The sequence below is a fragment of the Cavia porcellus genome, unplaced genomic scaffold (assembly GCF_034190915.1).
Source record: "Cavia porcellus strain 051 isolate PalLab524CR breed Dunkin Hartley unplaced genomic scaffold, mCavPor4.1 scaffold_11, whole genome shotgun sequence".
NCBI lineage: Eukaryota > Metazoa > Chordata > Mammalia > Rodentia > Caviidae > Cavia > Cavia porcellus.
The window spans coordinates 32,362,954-32,381,392 of NW_026947494.1; the positions used below are offsets into that span (position 1 = coordinate 32,362,954).

The 18,439-nt window shown below is 42.8% G+C and overlaps 1 protein-coding gene across 4 annotated transcripts in view; it reads left to right on the plus strand.

Moving 5' to 3' along the window:
• The first annotated feature begins 1,966 nt into the window (after positions 1–1,966).
• Osmr (oncostatin M receptor) overlaps positions 1,967–18,439 on the plus strand; it is a 65,105-nt gene continuing 48,632 nt past the window's right edge. The window contains exons 1-3 of one of the 4 annotated variants that reach the window (XM_013152868.2): positions 1,967–2,106; positions 4,053–4,157; positions 14,463–14,548. In XM_013152868.2, coding sequence (XP_013008322.1) covers positions 14,476–14,548 — 73 coding nt within the window. In that variant the 5' untranslated portion in view covers positions 1,967–2,106; positions 4,053–4,157; positions 14,463–14,475. Of the gene's footprint in view, positions 2,107–2,560; positions 2,580–4,005; positions 4,158–14,462; positions 14,549–18,439 lie in introns of those variants that run through there. The other 3 variants (XM_013152866.3, XM_013152869.3, XM_063258103.1) reach the window with 3 other exon arrangements.

Genomic DNA, 18,439 nt, shown 5'->3' on the forward strand with positions numbered 1-18,439 from the left:
TTGAGTAAATACACAAAACTACTTTCAAACATTACATTTCGAAATTTTGGATAGCAATGAAGTTTGGGAAGACAATACTTAACTCAGTACACTTATCCTAGAGGCAAGCCCATACATTTACAGATGCTACATCAACTAAAGTCTAGCATAAATGAATATATTTAAAAATAGCATGGTATAAAAGTAGATGAATTTTATGTGGGCACAAAAATTTTATTCTTCTGTCTTTTTTTGACTGTGCTAGAAGCTCAGTAGAAATTCTTCATACAGAACATTTTTTATTTGATATCTCCTCTGGTATGAGACAGCCCTCTTAATTTTCTAAACATGTTTTTGCTTGCTTGCTTTCCTTTCTTTCTCCCTTCATTCCTTCCTTCCTCCTCAGGGAAATAATAGAATCAGAAAACCTTTCTCATTTTTAAAGACCACGTTTAGATGGTTATACTAATGGATTCTTTAAAGCTCTAAGTAATGAGAAGTGTGGCAAAGAATCATACATTAATTCACAAGACAAAAGGTATCTTTTCTTCATTATCATCAAATATTTACTATACACTTTGGTCTTTGTGGTACCAGTACAGGGAAAAAATGTAACTCCCAATCTAGTAGATGTCAGATATGCCACATTTGTGTTCCCCAAAATCAAAGAATGAATTTTAAGGAACATCAGAAGTCACAAATAAGAAAGTTATACTGAAGGAGATAGCTCCTGAGAGTCAGGAGGGGAACCAAAAGAGGCTTGCCAGTAAGTTCACTTCTTGAAGGAAGTTTTATAGAGCAAAAATCACAAGGTGGGTACAAAGTCATGAGGTAGATACAATGTAGGTCAAAACTGATCAAACAATAAGATTCCAAGTACAGTTGCTTAGGTAGTATTTGTCTAATGGGGAAGTAGGTCACCTAGCAAGTATATATGGAAAGAACAAAGAACATTTTTTTAGGAAGGGATGGATTGGGAGGTCTTGGTCACCCACCTGGTGACTGATGTCTGTCTAGACTTTATTGGGACCAGACAATATCACAGGACCTATCCTTATCTGAGTGCCTACATTTCTATATAACTTAGCTGTCTATAACAGCACCAGGCGATACTAAATGCATTAGGGTGTCCAAAAGTTCGCTAAAAAGACATCAGGGCGGAGCAAAACTGTGCACAAACATAAAAGTACCGTAACATTTTGCAATAATAATTCTCACGTTACATGGAGTCATCCTGTTAATCAAAGGAGTGACTAACACGATTCATGGTGGAGCTTTCTTCATCATTATTAGTTTCTTCTCAGTTGCTTTTCATCGTGACACTTTCCACGGTCCCCACATCAGAACCAAGCCAGGCCTGGCTGACCATGAGGAGGCCAGCAGAGCCCTGAGAACCCCAGAGCCCACCATGGGCTTCGCAGGCCGAGGCTGCCAGGGAAGGGGCAGCAGTATTAGAATGATTTTAGGTTTTCTATCAGTTCTGGAAGTCGATTTGACCTTGCACGTTCAATCAGTAACGCTAAGCAGGTGTCCAATGTGTCTTTCCGAGCCCGGGGCAGCGTAGATTGGGGAGCACATTAAGCAGGGAAAGTAAGTCGTGCTGTAGAGCACGCAGCTCTGTGAAATGAAGCCTTTCGGGACCGTCCCTGTCCAAGCAACCGTCCGACAGAGCGTCTCCCGGAGCCCGGGAGACACGGGGATCCTAGAAATCTGCGCAGACATGCTCGCGTCGCTCTGAGCGCCGGATAAACACCCGGCCGCTCGTCAGGCTCGGAGCTGGTCCCCTGCCCGGAGTCCGGCGCGCTTTTCCCGCCCTCCACTTCCTCTCCCACCGCTCCCGCCCGCGCCCAGTGCGCCCCGGCCCCGCCGCGCAGGGTCCCCGCGGCCTTCCCGCCCGACCCCACCCCACCCCGGACCGAACTGCAGCGAATTCCTGTGGGTCCCGGGAGCGCCAAGAGTGCGAGCGAGACGGGAAATTGCAAAAGTCCTGGGCCCTCCGCCTCCCGCGGCCTTCCCGTAACTCCCGCCCTCGGCTCGCGCCCCGCACTGATTCATAGCCGCGCGCACGTCCGCCCCGCGCCCCGCGCCGCCGAGGACCGGCCGGCTCCGGCGCCCTGGCCGCCCGGGGTGAGTAGCCCGCGCCCCTCCCCGCGGGCCGCGGCCCCGGCCCGGGCCCCGCCGCGCCGCCCGGGCGCACGCACGCCGCCTCCCGCGCGCCCCTCTCGCGCCGTGGGGAAAGTTTGCCGAGCGCGGAGCCACTGCGCCCCCTCACGCCTCTCTGGCGACGCCGTGCCACGGGCCGTCGTCCCCGCCCGGCCCCGTCGCCAGCGCCCCGACGGCCGGCGGCTCCCTGGGCCTCCCCGTGGGGGCCGCAGCAGGCGCCTCGCCTCGGACGGGGACAGCGCCGGGTCGCTCGCTGGGAGCCCGACCCGCGCCCTGCTGCCCTGGGCGAGCCCGAGGTCAGAGCCCGGGGAGGACCGGCAGGGCACCCACCCCGAGGAGCACCAGCCCTGCGCCCGTCCACCCGGCCCCCATCTATGTGTCCGTCTCCAGCTGTCCTTTCCTCCTGGTCCGTCTGTCCCGCTGTTGTGTAATGAGAGGTGCGCTGCCCCGTACCGCTGAGCCCTGCCTCAAACGCTGGAGAAGGCGCTTTGAGAACAAACTGATTTCTAACTCCAGAGGACAAAAAGACTGCATGGAGGCAGGGGAGATGCAGGAGGGCCTGTGGTATTCGATTTGGACTCGGAGGCACCATGGCAGTAGGAAAAGAGACCAATGGGTCTTAATCCCAGGTCAAACTGACTGTAGGATTTGAGTCAAGTTTCTTCTCACACCTAAGCTTGTTTCCTTGTTTATGAAATAATAGTGATTCATATGTACTATAAAGCAGGCACCATTCCAAGTATGCACTTCGCGTGTTGGTGCATTTAAACTTCATCGGAGACTAAATGAGTTACTACTCTTAGCATCCTCATTTTATCGAGGAAACGGAGGCCCAGAGAGATTAAAGATCTGGATTCTGGTCATGAAGCCAGCAGGTAGCAGAGTTAGGATTCGACTATGGAGGCTGTAGTTCATAACCACTTGCTGTACCCAAACTCTAGGCTTCTGAGAGTGTGCCTGGAAGTGGTCTATTCATTCTTGGCCTGCTTTATCTCTGGCCTGGGTTGCTTTAAGGTGCATTCTGAGACTCTGCAGTAGAAGAGGTCCCACAGGTCACAGTGCTAGGGTTTCCCAAACTGAACTGTGCCTGGGAACAGTTGCAGGGGAGGGGAGAGTTTGACCTCTGATGCCTACTCAGAATCTTTAGGGCATGCTGAGTTCCACACCTCCTTGGGTAGGAGGATTTGGGTACTGTTAGAATGGCCCCTATAGCAGAAAGTTCACTACCTCACATCGGACTGCTGGACAGAGCTAATTTGCAGTTGTTCTTTGTGTCCTTGGGACCACATCTTCGTCCTCATCCCCTTTCCAGTTGTCTCAGCTTTTTGTATTAAAGGCAGCTTTGCAGGAACAGGGCAGGTGTTGGGTGTCAGGAGAAAAGTGAGACCCTGGGGAGAACCCGTGGCTCTAGATCGCTTTCCTTCACTAGACCAGGGTGTTCTTACTAGAGAGAACAGACCGTGCTTGCTGTTTTTCTAACTCTTGTATCCTGAGAAAGGAACCACGTCAGGAAAACTATTATGGTTTGAAACAGGAATCAGTGATATTGTGTCTCACAAGAGGAAAACATGTTTTCCTTGTGGGAACTGGGCTGGCGTTTGTTGGCTCCAGTAGAGAGGAATATTTATTGAGTGTCATCTCGTTTGCTTACAGGAACAGTGAGCTTTGGCCTTCCCTTCCCTAGAAGAGGAAATCTTCCTGGTTTTAAAATAATGTGTGAACTGGAAAATATAAAACAAATAGGATGTCTTGATCTTTCTAGAGAAAATTTTTCCCACCAAGCAAGCTTATTTGAAACTAGACAGTTTGTTTCCCAGTTGCTGTGTCCTGGGTTTCCCAGCCCAGCTTCTCTCTCCTTTCTAGTTCTGCTGCCTCCTCAGCATTTACTCCAAGTTCTGTTGGATTCATAGGCAACACAACCCAAGTAATGACTGAATACGCTTTCACTCCAACAATCCAGAAGCATATGCAGTGAACAGCGACTTGTGACCATCATCTGAATACCACGCTTAAGGGTAAGAGTTAGCTTTGGGTAATGTCTTTCTAAGATGTTTCTGTTTTGTCTAAAGATATACAGAATATGTACATGCATGTATGTCTTTATGTTATATGCACTGATTATACAGTTTCCTTTTTTCACTTTCATTCGTGGACATTTGAATTTTGTGAACTTATTTAACTTTAGCAATGATGTTTTAGGAAGACCGTGCTTTTATTTTTAGCAAGTGTGTTTATTTCTGTGGACTGGAATCCCGGGAGAGGTACTGTTAGGTCAGAAGGTTGACCCATATTTCTACATACAACCCTTCGAATCGTAGCTCTTCCCCCACCGTCCTGATTTAACCTCAATACATGATGATTGTTACCACCATCCCTTCTAACATCTGCTGGTAGTTTTTAATTTCCAGAGCCAGAAAGTGAGTGAAAACCAATACATTGTTTTACCATATTTTGCTGGTTAGTGCTGCAATTTAAAACTCTATATTTATGGCTCATTTATGTTCTTCTGTGAATTACCTACTTATGTCTTTTACTTGTTTTACTCTTGAGTTGTTATTTCTTATTCCTTATTGCAGAAAATTTGTACCTATTTGGATCTTAATCTACTGTTTCTTATAAATGATGCAAGTATTTCTCCTAGTGTACTTCTTTCTTTTCCAAACATTTTTACTGTGCTAAAATATATATAGTATTCGCCATCTTAAGTCTATTTACTATTAACTGTATTTACCTTTTATTACTGTACTTTTGAGATGATGAAGCTATGTAGTTCAGGCTGGCTTTGAACTCACTGTGTACCCAGGCTGGACTCAGACTTGCAAGGTCTTCCTGTATCGCTTCCTGAATTCTGACTACAGGTGTGTGTCACCACACCTGGTTTACCATTTTTACTAAACAGTTCATTGCTAGTAAGCATATTCATATTATGTGCAAACTGTGGATGCCACCCATCTCTGGAACATTTTTATCTTGCAAAACTGAAATTCTGTTCTCATTAAATAATAATTCCTCATCTCCCTACTCCTCTGGCTACCACCATTCTACTCTCTGTCTTTTGGATGTGACTAAACTAGGCATGTCACATAAGTGAACTCCTACAGGATTTGTCTTTCTGCCACTGTCTCATGTAGTGTACTATTCTTAAGGGTCATCCGTGTTTCAGCATGTATCAGAATTTCTTTCATGTTTTTGTCTGAATAATGTTCTGTTGTCTGTGTATGCCACATATTCCTAATTCATAATGTTGTTGCCTTTGACTTAAAAGTTTTAAATATTTATCACAATAAACTCATCATTTAAAGTTTTAGACAGTTTATCCAGTACCACTTATTTAAGTTTATCTTTTAAAAATGCATTCAAAATTAGTTTGTGTCATAAAATAGATTCCCCTTTTTATAAGGACTCTTTCAGAACTTTAATGGCTTTTATCTCCTCTGTCATTACAAGTTTTTTGCTAAACACTATAACTTTAATAGTATGCTTTTATGTTTAGTAATACATATTTGCATCTTTAAAAAGTTTTAAAAGTGGCTCTCACACAGATCTTTTTATATAAACTTTAATTAATCGGTCAAGTTTAAGAAAATCCTGTTGAATTTTTTCTGAGTTTCTAATGTTTAACTGTTTAATTAATTAATTCTTGTGGTGCTGGGGGTGAACCCAAGACCTTCCTTATACTAGGCAAGTGCTCCTACCGTTGATGTATACCCCAGCCCTTACCGCCCATTTTAGTCTGTGCTGCGTAGTATATGTGTTATATAGTAAAGGATTGGGCTCAGGCGAATGGCTCACTTGGGAGACCAGGCAGTTTGCCTCCAAGAGGGTAATGTGTGAAGCTATGAGAGTGAAGTTGAAGGCTCAGTACGGATCCAGGAAATTGCCAGGAATGTTGAACATCTGCCAAGGAGAGCTTTTAGGCAGTGAGCAGAGCCAATCCAAGGGAGAGGCCACTTGTGCTGCAAGCAGCAAGACCACGAAATAGGGCTGTGCAAGGCCTTTGGAGCTCGTATCTTACCATACTTTACCTTGGGTACAGGATATGCAGGTACAAAGTTTAATGTTTTCCCTGCTGGATTTTGCTGTTGTTTTGGTCCAATTAATTTCTATCCCTTTATTCCTCCCTTATGGAATGGAAAGACTTACCCTGTGTCATTGTATGTTGCAACAGTTTAGCTTTCATTTTTTTTTTTAAATTTTTACAGGGGCTCAAGGCTAAAAGTTTGCCTTGAGTCTCAGAGGAGACTTCAATTTAGATTTTGCAGTCATGCTGAAACTGTTAAGACTTTGGCTACTCTTAGACTAAATATATTTGATCATGAATCTTTGGGGGCCAGAGGTGGAATATTACAGTTGGTATCTAAAATGTTCCTGAAAAGTCTCACATGCTTGGAAGGTGATTGGATCATGGGATCTTTTATTCATCAGTAATTTGTCCATTGATGGGTGTGGCTGTGGAATGCGTTGTTAGGATATGGAGGCTTGCTGGAGGTGGTCACTGGGGATGTGACCTGAAAGGGTGTATTCTTCTTTGTAGCTTCTTTCTTCTCCGTTTCCTAGCTACCATGGCATGAGCAGTTTTTCTCCACTGTCATGTTTCTGCCTCAGTGCTAACTGACCAGGGACTGAATCCTCTGAAAACCATGAGCCAAAATAGATTTCTTGTCATTTAAATTGTGGGAGTCAGGTGTTTTATCCCAGTAACGTTCAGTACAGAGGGCAAGAGATAGATGGATGGATGGATAGATAGATAGATAGATACCCCTTGTAGCATGAAATTCTAGCAATAGAATTCTAGAATTACTTCTAGATCAAAGCAAATGACATAAAATGTTAATAAATACAGTCAAATAGACCTGGATAAAGGTGCCCTCACTGATCATTAATGAATGGCAGTACTTATTTCTGCAAACTCTTATCCAGGTGAGGTACTCTGCCATTTTAAGCTTTGTCATTTGAATACTACATAGACACAAGCATACAGATGCAAAAAATTACTGCTTTAATTTGGATTCCTCTCTCACTGATCTTGCCTGGATTTTCCTTTGTCTTTTTGGGAGCGTGTATATTTCTTTTCATGAATGGCACACTCACGGTTTTCTACAGAGTTGCTAGCCTTTCTTATTTCTAAGAACTCTTGATATATTATGGGTGGCAGCTGTTTGCCTTTTTATATTGATGCTGTCATTCCCAGTTGCAACACTAAATTTTTTAAGGGTTTATGCAATCAGTATAGTTTTCGTTTTCTTTATTGCTTCTGGGTTTCATATCATGTCTGCCAGATTATAAAAATAGTCACATATGTTTTATGCTGTTGCTTTTGTGGTTTCATTTCTCACATGTGTCTTTGTTTAGCTGAAATTTATTTTGCTGAGGCAAGTAATGCAATAGCAATAATAATACAATTACTCTTAATTCAGTTTACTACATGAAAATTCTCAGGATCCCAGTTAATTGCAATGCATATGCTATAAATTATGATTTTTCATTTACAGGAAAGGAAATTTAATCCCACTGGGGTTAAATAACATACTTTTTAAGTTCTAAAGCAGGGATTTGATCCTAATTAATCTTAACCCAGAGCTCATGCACATCACTATGATTGAAAAATAAAAATACAGTGTTTAAAAGACTCTCTCTGGCTTTGAAAACACTTAACCCATCTGTCTTGGTTACTTTTCTCTCATTGCTGATACAAAATACCTGACACCCAAAATGAGGGAAGGAGAGATTTATTTAGCTTACAGTTTTGGAGGTTTCAGTCCATAATCAGCTGGCTGTGAGGCAAGGTGGCATGGCACAGGGGCAACACTTCAAAGCAGCAGCCAGAGCAAGAGGAACAAGGCCAAACCTATTTTCTTCCTTTATATTGCACACAGGCCACAAACACATCCCCACCCAGGGTGGGTGTAGCATTCACAATACATCTGTGCCTTCCTCTTGCACAGGATGAGGATATTTACAAAGTAAAAATCCTGGCTCCCTGCTGAGTCTCTTAGTTAAACTTCTGAACTTCTCAAGTTGACACAATGCATCAACCATAACACCATCATTCTTGCCACTTTCTAAAGCAGTCTGAAAGTCTGCCCTCCTGAGTGTTTCCTTTAGTGATAGCCTTGTGGCTGTCCTGATGCCCTGACTCAGTTAAAAACACTTACCTTTGAGGGTTATTTTGACTTTGGGGAAAAGCCAGACATCACATGCTGCCAGATCTAGTGAATAAAGTGGGTAAGGACACACCATATTGCCTGTATATGCCTGCGGTTCTGTTGCAGGGCAGTTGGCAGCAGCATTCCTGTGTTTTTTAAAATCGTATTTTGTAAAGGCACTCATGAAAGAGGAATGTCAGAAAATGAAAAGAATGATGGGACATGTGTATTTGAAGCAAAAGAGAGTGTTTTATGGGGAATTAATGACAAATTGTCTTTTACTGTAATACTTTTAAAAAGGTAAACATTCACTATGTTTTCAGTCACCCTTTATACTCCAACTTCATTTTTCCCAGATGATCTTACCAGTACCATTTGGGGAATAATATACCTTTTTCTCAAGTGACTTGAAGTATCACCTTTAGCATATCTGAATTCCTACATATTTTTTATTGATGCTATATTTTTTTGGATTTGAGTTAACATTTCTTTCTTTGGCTTCATCACCACTGCCAGACTCAGCTTTAATCTAGCTGATGCTATAAATTCCAGAAATCTTGAACTGAATATTGCTTCTTTAAAAAAAAAAGTCAGATATGCCTGCCTAATTAATTCCATGAATCAGAATTTTTCCTTACAAGGTTGGTAGAAGCGCTTAACCATTATTTACTGGAGGGGATTCAGATGGGGTTTGGGGAGAAGCACTTGAACCTTTCCTTGGACATAGCTCCTGGTGTGGATCCTTGAGTTAGGAAGGGGGTTAGAGTAAACCTGTTGGTAGCCAGTTCTATGCTGTAATGATGGAGGATCCCTAAAACAGGATCCCAAATACAAGTTACAGTGCTCTTAAAAAAAAAGAAATAAAGATAACTGAGCCTGAGAATCATGGGGAACCTCCAAGAAGTACCACCAACTGTTCGTACTGCAGTGCAGAATTTTTGGTCATTGATTTCTAGTTTTGTTGCCTTATAGTCAGAAAATTCTCAATATGATTTTAATTTTAAAGAATTTGTTGCAACTTGTTTTGTGGACTACCATGTAATCTGTCTTGGAGAATGTTCAATATGTGGTTATGAACAGAGCTGTCTTATAAATGCACACACCCGGGCACGTGTCCTCCATGAACATTTCCTTTTTTTAAAACAGCATTTACATGTGATGTCATTGTGATATAGGGAAATAACGTAACTCCCAATCTGCTGGATGTAGATATACCAAGAGTGAGTTCCCCAAAATTGAAGAATGAGCAACAGATGTTAACAGTAGGAAAAATTTATTAAGAGAGATAGCTCCTGAGAGATAGGAGGGGACCCAAAAGTGGCTTGCCCACAAGTGTGCTTCTCAAAGGAAGTTTTATAGAGCAAAAATCAAAAATCGTAAGATAAATACAAAATCAAGAGGTGGGGACAGTGCAGGTCAAAACTGTGATCAACCAATAAGATTACAAATGCAGTTGTGTAGGTAACACTGATCCAGTGGGGAAGCAGGTCACATAGCAAGGGGACATGGAAAAATACAAAGAACTTTTTCAAGAAGCGAGGAATCAGGAGGTGCTGGTCATTCACCTGAGTGATTGATGTCATCTTGACTTCATCGGACCAGTGATACCATTTATCTTATCCCCTGGGGAGGGATTGGTCATTCTGTCTTTATCTTGAGGCCTGGCCTTCAACACATGCGCCTCCAGCCACCCTTGTAATGTGTTCTCATCCTCTGTACTGACTCCCTCAAGGGCCTTAGTCCTGTCTGATAGCCTACAATAGCTCTATCTACCTTAGTTGTCTATAACAATTGGGTCACCCAGCCCGTTTTGAAGAATCTGGGAGCAACAACTGCTTCTTGGGAAGCGAATGACTATTATGCTGAATCACATGGGGATCATTTGAAGTGAAAACAAACATTCCAGTCATGACAGAACAAGCACAAGAAGTGCTGGTTAGGAAGAGCCCACGTATTCTCTTCACGGCCGTGTTTCATTATGTGTGCAACATTTGTACTGAGCAGTCATCGCAGGCATCTTCACAGGATGAAATTTTGCAGAGACAAAATGTGAATCAGAACTCTACAAAGTGAGTAGGTAGCTTTTCTTTTCTTTCCTTCCTTATTTTTCCCTGGTGAAGGAATGTCTATGAGACAGTATGAACCAGGCAGTGTTCCACAGCAGAAAAAGTCAGAAGTCCTGTAAAAGATTCTGTTTTCATTAAAATAAGATTGAAGGCAAAGAAGAAAAAATGGGAGAGAATTAAAACCGATTTTCATTCATTTCCCAGATAGTTCCTGGGTGACAGCTATGTTCTCAGACTGACAGACAGTGGTGAACTGAACCTGGGCCTGTCCTCCAGCGGCTCATAGTCAACTTGGGACTGATGGGGGTCTGAAAAAAAACAGATACAGGAGAGGGATCAGAAGTGCAGAGGAGGCAGGAAAAGGTTTTGTTACGTTTTTTGTTTGTTTCTGATTGTGTTGCTTGAGACCTCCTGGCTTCCCTTCACTGCTGGACACTGGAAGCAGTAGTGCTCCTCCCCGGTGGGTGTAGCATTGAAGCCCGCTGGATGGCTATGGGGCTGGGTGGCCTGTTCCTTGTTAGCAGTGATGAGAATATGCTGAGCAGCTGCTGCCGTTGACGAACTCTACAGGCTGGCACTGTCTCACAGCCATCTGAACACATCCTTGTCTTGCCATCCTCTGATCCTATATATTCATGCACCACGGATGCCTGAATTTAAAGCATCATCTGAGAACAAGCCAAACGTATGTCCTGTTATATGCTTGATTTCTGCCCTTGGGCAGCAAACAGGCATCTGAAATTTATGTTGTAAACTGAGCTCTTGATAGAGATTATCCAAGCTGCCCTTCCCACAGTCTTCTGCCTCTCCATAAGTGGTAGTTGCATTCTTCAAGGGGCTCAAGTGGAACTTCCTAGAGCTATCTGTAGTGTCTCTCTTTAATCAGCGCTCCTTGTCTGGTCTGCTGTCTTTTAGATCTCCCTCAAATTCCACCCTTCCTGGCCAACTCCACACCTCCTGCTCTGCCCCTGCTCACTGGGGCTATCACTCCCTCTTCTCCTGGCCCACTCTGGCCCATTCTGGCTGTCCCTGTTTCAGAGACTCCTCCACACAGGTCAGCCCATGCACTGTCTCTGTAAATTCTCCTGCATCTCCCATCGATTCAGACAAAGCCCCAGTCATGCAGTGCTGTGCCCGCTTTGCTTCCCTGCACTCTCCTGCCTCCTGGATTCAACCTTTGACTCCCCTCTTGCCATACTTGGTTCCTTCTTGATGTCAGCACTCTGGCACTTCCAGGTCTCTGTGTGGTTGCTCTGTCACCTCCATGTTTTCAGGGTCATAATTAGGTCCCCTCAGAAAAAAAGGCAAATTCAGAGTATTGTAACCTCAGGAGGATTTGCTGCAGTAGGTAATACTGTCACCCAGGGCTTGGGGGCAACTAGTCCTGTGTTCTTTCTCTCTCCCTCTCTTTCTCTTTTCTTTTCTTTCTTTCTTTCTTTCTTTCTGTCTGTCTGTCTGTCTGTCTGTCTGTCTGTCTTTTATTTGAGGGTTTTGTTTTTTGCTTTTTGAGACAAGGTTTCACTATCTTGAACTCACTATGTAGCCCATATAGCCCAGGCTGGCCTGGAACTTTCAGTGATCCTCCTGCCTCAGCCTCCCAAGTACTGAGATTATATCCTGTGGTGTTTGAGAAAGGGGTTCACAGTGTCTGTAAGATGTTCTTCCAACTGCCAGCTCCCACTCTGCATATTTTAAGGAACTTATTGATATTGATGGGTTTTCAGACAACAGTGAAGATTTCTATCCCTTCTGATCAATGTCCTTACATGATCTGTGACCTAAAATGCTGAGGGTGGTATTTGTCCAGTCACATTGCTAGGAATACCACAGTAGCTCCCTCTCTCATGTCCAGGGATCACATCCCAAGATATTCAGTAGATGCCTAATAACAAAGGTGGTCCCAAACCATATATATACCAAGGCTTTCCTGCACCATTCCTGTATAGCTTTGATTTGTAAATTAAACACAGTAAGACATTTTAAACCATAATGAAACAGAACAATTTTATAATGACTTATTTAAATATCAATTATTTATTTCTAGAATTTCCCCCTTTCAGATCTTCAGACTTTAGTTGATCATAGGTAACCAAGACTAAGAAACGTAAAACTTTGGATAAAGAGGTCACTTTGTTTATGTGCAGGGATTGCTGTCTTCTGATGTACAAAACAGCTCACCTTAGAGCAGGTGAGGGAAGGAACAGGAAGTCTGTATGGCTGCTGGAGCTAATTCCCAGGATGCACAGCCCAGTGGGGGTAGGAGGCGGTGGGAAGGGTGGTGTCTTAGTCACTTACATCATCACTGAGGCACAACACCCAACACCCAAAGCCTAAAGAAGGAAAAGTTTATTTTGGCTCAGATTCTCTGTCCGTGGCTGGCTGACTCCAGGGCAGAAACAACATGGAGGAAGGGCCTGATGGGGAAAGGTGCTCAGGTCCTGGTAGCTGAGAAGCAGAGAAGGAAGGGAAGGGCCAGCAAAGGAGGCACACCCTTCCAGGCCACACCCCCAGTCGCCCACCTTTTGTTACCAGGTCCACTCCCAACAGCACACTCAGCCGCTGAAGTCAGCACGGATGCTGAAGTCACTACTGATGAGCACAGAACCCACATGATCCAATCACCTTCTCTCTTGTCTTGTCTCTCAGTGCATGAGAGTTCTTTGGACCATTCCAGATCCAAGCCACAGTAGCTAGAAACTCCGGACAAGACTGTCCTGAGGATTACTAAAAAGTCTCTTCTGGTGCCCAAGCCATTGCCTCTTGCAAAGACCCATATTTTTCAATTTACTGACAACTTATTTTTTTTAATTTCTGCTTGCCCTTTAATGTTAGGTGACTTCTGAGTTTTAGTTTTAAAGTATTTCTACTTGATTAATTTTTTGACATGTAAAATACTTAATGAGAATCTTCGGATTTTGGAGAATTTATATATCCTTTCATACAGGCACATCATTTAGCAACACACACGTCACCCTCTGAATCATCCACATTTGTGTGAGTTGAGATTTCCTTCCCAATGTGGCCCTTCCTCAAGCATGAGGAAGAACATGAAGAGAGTTCAACACCATATGGTGAAATGGTTCACAGAATTTCTAGCTTTTGATGAAATCCACGTGGCTGACCAGAGGCAAAGACTGGCTCTCAATGAATTGTTCTATTGCTACTCTTGGCTGAGTCAGAGCTTGAAGAAGACAAGTGAAATTCAAGACTTCCGCTGACTAACACATTTACTGCGTTAAAAACAGATTCACTTTTTCAAAGTCACCCGAGTGCATTCTCTGTGCTCCCAAATTGTCCCATCATTAAAGTACCTGATGAATCAGTGATGCTTCTTGGCCTGTAATTTAAAACTCTATTCTAAGACAAACCAAAATGAAATGAAGTGAAATAAAACAGAGCAAAACCAGAAATTATGTTTAGTAGTGAAAAACTGACTGTTTCCTGGTAAAATATGCTAATTTCTAGGTTGAATTTCAATAAAAGCAGTAGAGAAGAATGAGGATATTCACCTGCCAAGTAATTAGAAGTAGCTCTTTAGAGAGTGTCATATTTGTTCTTTTACTAATGAGAGTCCATTTTTCTTGTTTACCTGCCTTATCTTTTTTTTAATCAGTGTTTTCTTGGTCAAAGTGAACTGACTGGTCTGCTGTTTACAGCCTCTGGCCTCCGCGGCACAGCGATAAGCACTCACTGCTCTTGCACCGGGGATCAGCGATTGCTGGCTGGGCCTGACCAGCATGAGTCTAGATCAGTGTAGGCTGCCTTGCTCCGTCTCCCATGGTGCCAGAAGGGTAGCCCGGAAATGCTTTTCTCATACTAAAAGGTGGAAACCAAAAGAGCAAGCAGAAACATGGGTGATCTCTTGAGGCTTAGGCTCCTAACTGGCACATTATCAATTATGCCTCATTTATGGGCTGGAGAAAGTTTCATGGACAGTGAAATATACTCTTCCTCCAATGTAAAATGACAAGAGATGTGAGCGCACTGGGGGGCTAAGAGTGAGAGCCTTTAGTGCTCTCATCTACCACAACTGCCTCCAAGAAACTGCTGTAAGCTAAAATTAATAAAAATTTTCTGCTGAGTTTTATTTACTTAATTTCTCTTTCAGAAAACCAGAACCCATGGCTTTCTTTGCAGTCTTTCCAGCGGTATTCTTCTTAGCACTGCTGTCCTGGAGAACTTGCCAGAGTGAAGGTAAGAAACAGAAAAAGCAGAGAAAAAAAGTGAAGTAATTTATGTTTTGGAGAAAAGCTAAAATTAACTCTTTTATTTCTTCGAGAATTAGTTGGAATTGGCATATACATTACATGAAGAGTGTATGGATCTTAATCTCCCTGCTTATGCATATTTTAATAAGGCGCCTCTTAACCCTGACTTCCTGGTCCACGCTGGGGTCGTCACTGTAGCTGTCAGGAAGTAAAATCCCACAGAACATCCTGAGTGATGTGCTGTCCCAAGGCCAGCGCTGGCGGAGGTCCTTCTGTGCCTTGCTGAGTAAAGACATGAAATGCGAAACACTAGTTCTGGCTACTTAATTGTTGTCCCTCAGCCACATTTATGGAGAAGCTGTTGGCTCTGTTAAACATGGGTGAAAGCAACAAAACTTTTGAATCACTTAGGTCTCTTAAGGTAGTGCTGAAATGTTGTTTACAGTTAAAGAAATAATATTTTTTGCTTAGCTACCCTGCAAAAAAGGATATTTTGATATAAATTAATTTTTTAACTAAGACCGGTACAACTCAAAATCTCTTGACATGTTTGTGGGTGCTTGACTGTAAGTAGATTCTTAGATTGGAGATTTTCTATTGGTTCACTGCCTTCCACCATGTTACGAAGCTTTACATTTTCCTCTTTCTATGTTTATTATTTTCTTTTTTTTTTTTTTTGTCTTTTTTTTTTGTTTTTATTGGTACCAGGGATTGAACTCACGACTGCACACTTGCAAGGAAGGCGCTTATGCCGCTGAACTAAATCCCCAGCCCCTATTATTTTCTATATTTTCTTTGTAATAAAGAATATTGATACACAAACTTAGGAATTATTCATTCAATTTCTGTTCATGAAGTCAGGAAAATGATGTTTACAAGGAATATGTGTATGATTTCTCATTATCTCGTAAAACTCCTGGAAAATATATTTGGGAAAGGAGAAAATTCCTTCTGATAGTAGTAGCTCAGTGACCTGACTAATGTTCTTTAGATATGGATTTCTTTATTTTCTACGTAGGTTACATGGAAGATACTACTTCTTATGGATTCTGTGTTAAAAACTATAGTGTGTTGATTGCTTCCATAATCTAGGGCTGAAAGCTAGGGACTAGCATTTTGCGTTAGTGGCACGTACACCTCTCACTCATTCCGTCTTGTCTGCTGAAATCTGAGCGTGCTGCAGCTGATCTGAGCAGTAGCCAGTACAATAAGAGCATCCTGTGCTCGGCAGTGGAAGCAGCAGCAGCTATCCCTGCCTCTCTACCGCGTCTACCTCCTCTTCTCCTTTGACCAGCAAACGTGCCTGGACTGGGACAGAAGCCGTAGTCCAGCCCCCGCCTTGGTGGGTGAAGACACCATACTAAATGAACAAAGACAGAACCCTTTATAGATGCTTTTTACAAAAGGCATCTGTGCGGCAATACTGCATTTTAATAATAAAAAGATTCCATATTATGAGGTGGATGGAAGTACAGTATTGTCCAACATAGATTTTGTAATCTCTGCATCAGTAATTTAGCTCTCTGATTCTTGCACATTCTGTTTGGGAAAAATTCAAGCCAGTTCTAGATAACTATCATCAAATTTCTCCAGCAAGTTCTAAGTTTGACAAGGAGCATCGTTTTTTGTCAATCTAATCTGGCTTTCAGAGAAGTCAAATGACTCTTTTCAAGATGAACTTGAAGATTATATTAAAGTACAGAAAACCAGAGCCAGAACGATGAGAGGACTATGAGAAGACTCCTATCTGGAACTGTCTAGACCTATTTAAGATTGTCCCATGTGTCACATATAGAGCATAGGCAGCTCAGTGGCTCCCAGCTCATGGCAGGAGGCCCAGACTAGAGTGTCTGAGCTACGGTTTCTCAGAAAACCAGTGCCCCTGCACCATAGCTAGCAGTAATATAATCACTATTCACCCAGTGTAGAATCAGGAGGTCTGAAGCACCTCTCCTCAGGAAACTGGAGCAGTGCCCATACAGCCAGTCATCGGAAGAGAAAGTGGCACCAGAAGAAGCAGGGAGAAACCAAAAGAGGAGCAGCCCAACCACTGGAGGAAAAAAGCTTTTGAGAAAAGATTATTTAGAGGAACACTAGAGCATCCGGAGGAAGAGAACAGAGTGGAAATGAAAAACGCTCATATCAGTGCAGGAAAGCCTAAGTATCTCAGAGCGGGGGGGGGGGGGGGGGGGGGAAGCTGAGGTGTAACCTCTAAGAAGGAGGCCCATAACGGGAAGAGAGAAAAAGGAACAAAACCGAGAAAGAACAAAGGAAGAAATTCCTGGGACTAGTCAGGCCGTAGATTTTGAAGCTCTTTAGTTGGTTCTCCTGAAACTAAATTGAACAAAACCAGCTGAGGCCTGGGTTTTATATTTGCTCCATATCATTCATGTGATAGGCACTTTAATTTCTAAGGACAGCCAGATGAACATGAAATATTTAGTACATTTGCTTTCCAACATGGAAATTACGTCCCCTCATTTTCTAAAAGAATTATTACATTTTTCTTATATTTGATACTACTTTGCTTTAGGAGAATGACTCTAGTTTGTTAAAATCACCATGACGCTGGAATTGTTTTTCCTTGAGAGATAATGTATTCTAAATTAGAGAATTAATAGACTTTGCAGAATGTATTTCTTGATTGGTTTGTTTTAGCTTTGAGCTGATTTCTTTTGTTCATTGGTTTTCTCTATGCAGCAATTCAGAATTTTTTACCCTTGTTAATTTGCAATGTTCTTTCTAGGTTGGAAAGTGGAAAATGAATACATTACAATAACTTACATTGTGTATAGTTTTAAGTTTCAAAGAATCAGGGCATGTTTATAATAAAGTATTTCATTAGTAAAAAGAAGGATGTCCAGCCCAGCCAAAGGACCTGATACTGAGGCACACCCTCCACCCCTAGCAGGCTCTCTGGAAAACCCCGGGAATTCCCTGCAGGATTCTGGCACAGAGCCTTCCCTAATGAAGACTCACTGATCTGTGCCTTCCCATGTGCATGGTGCCCTGCTCACCCTTGGCTTCTTTCATTGAGATCGGACTGGCTTACCCTCAACCAGTCTCCGCTGCTGCTCTCAGCTTCCCTGCTAAGCAACTTTCTTTGGTAATCAGATCTGTCATTAGCCTCATGTGGGGTGTTGCTGTTTACATTCCTTGTTTTAATTTCTGCTTTATTTGACTGAGTACCTACTAAAACTTCACCAAACTAGGTTGCTTACGACTCAATCAACCAGCTAGGTTTGGGTGTAAGGTTCTATTTTCTATAATCTGATCTAAACAATGAGACAGAGTCAAGAGTCTCTTCAGTTAATGCTAAGTACCTTTTCCAATCAGCCAGAAACCACAACTGTAGCACTGATGGATTTTTCCTTGTCGTGTGTGTGTGTGTGTGTGTGTGTGTGTGTGTGTGTGTGTGTGTATACAAAGATGCAAATATGTAGTTTTTGAAATAAACCTTAAATTATATGATATCCTGTGGCAATTTTAATTACTGAAACAACTATACAGCATAGGATGGATGTTTCCCTTTGATGTTAGATGTTTTTCTAGAAGTGACCTTGTAGTTAAGTTCTCCACGGTATAGCATCTTGTGAATGGACCAAATTTATTTCCTCAGTGTTGAGCCTGTCAGAGTGCGGGGTGGGAAAAGGGGGGAAGAGTCCCTAATTAAGTCCACGTCTGGTTCTGGTGCCTGAGCTTCCTGGTCACACTGCAGTATGACGAAAGGAGACGCAGGCTAGGAGCCTAGGAGCTCTGGATCTGGACTGGAGTGTGGCCTTGGCCAAGTGACTTTCCCTGTTGTAACCTCACCTCTTTCATCTGCAAAACAGTGGGACTGGACTTAGGAACTGTTTTGATTATTGCCTTTTCTCTC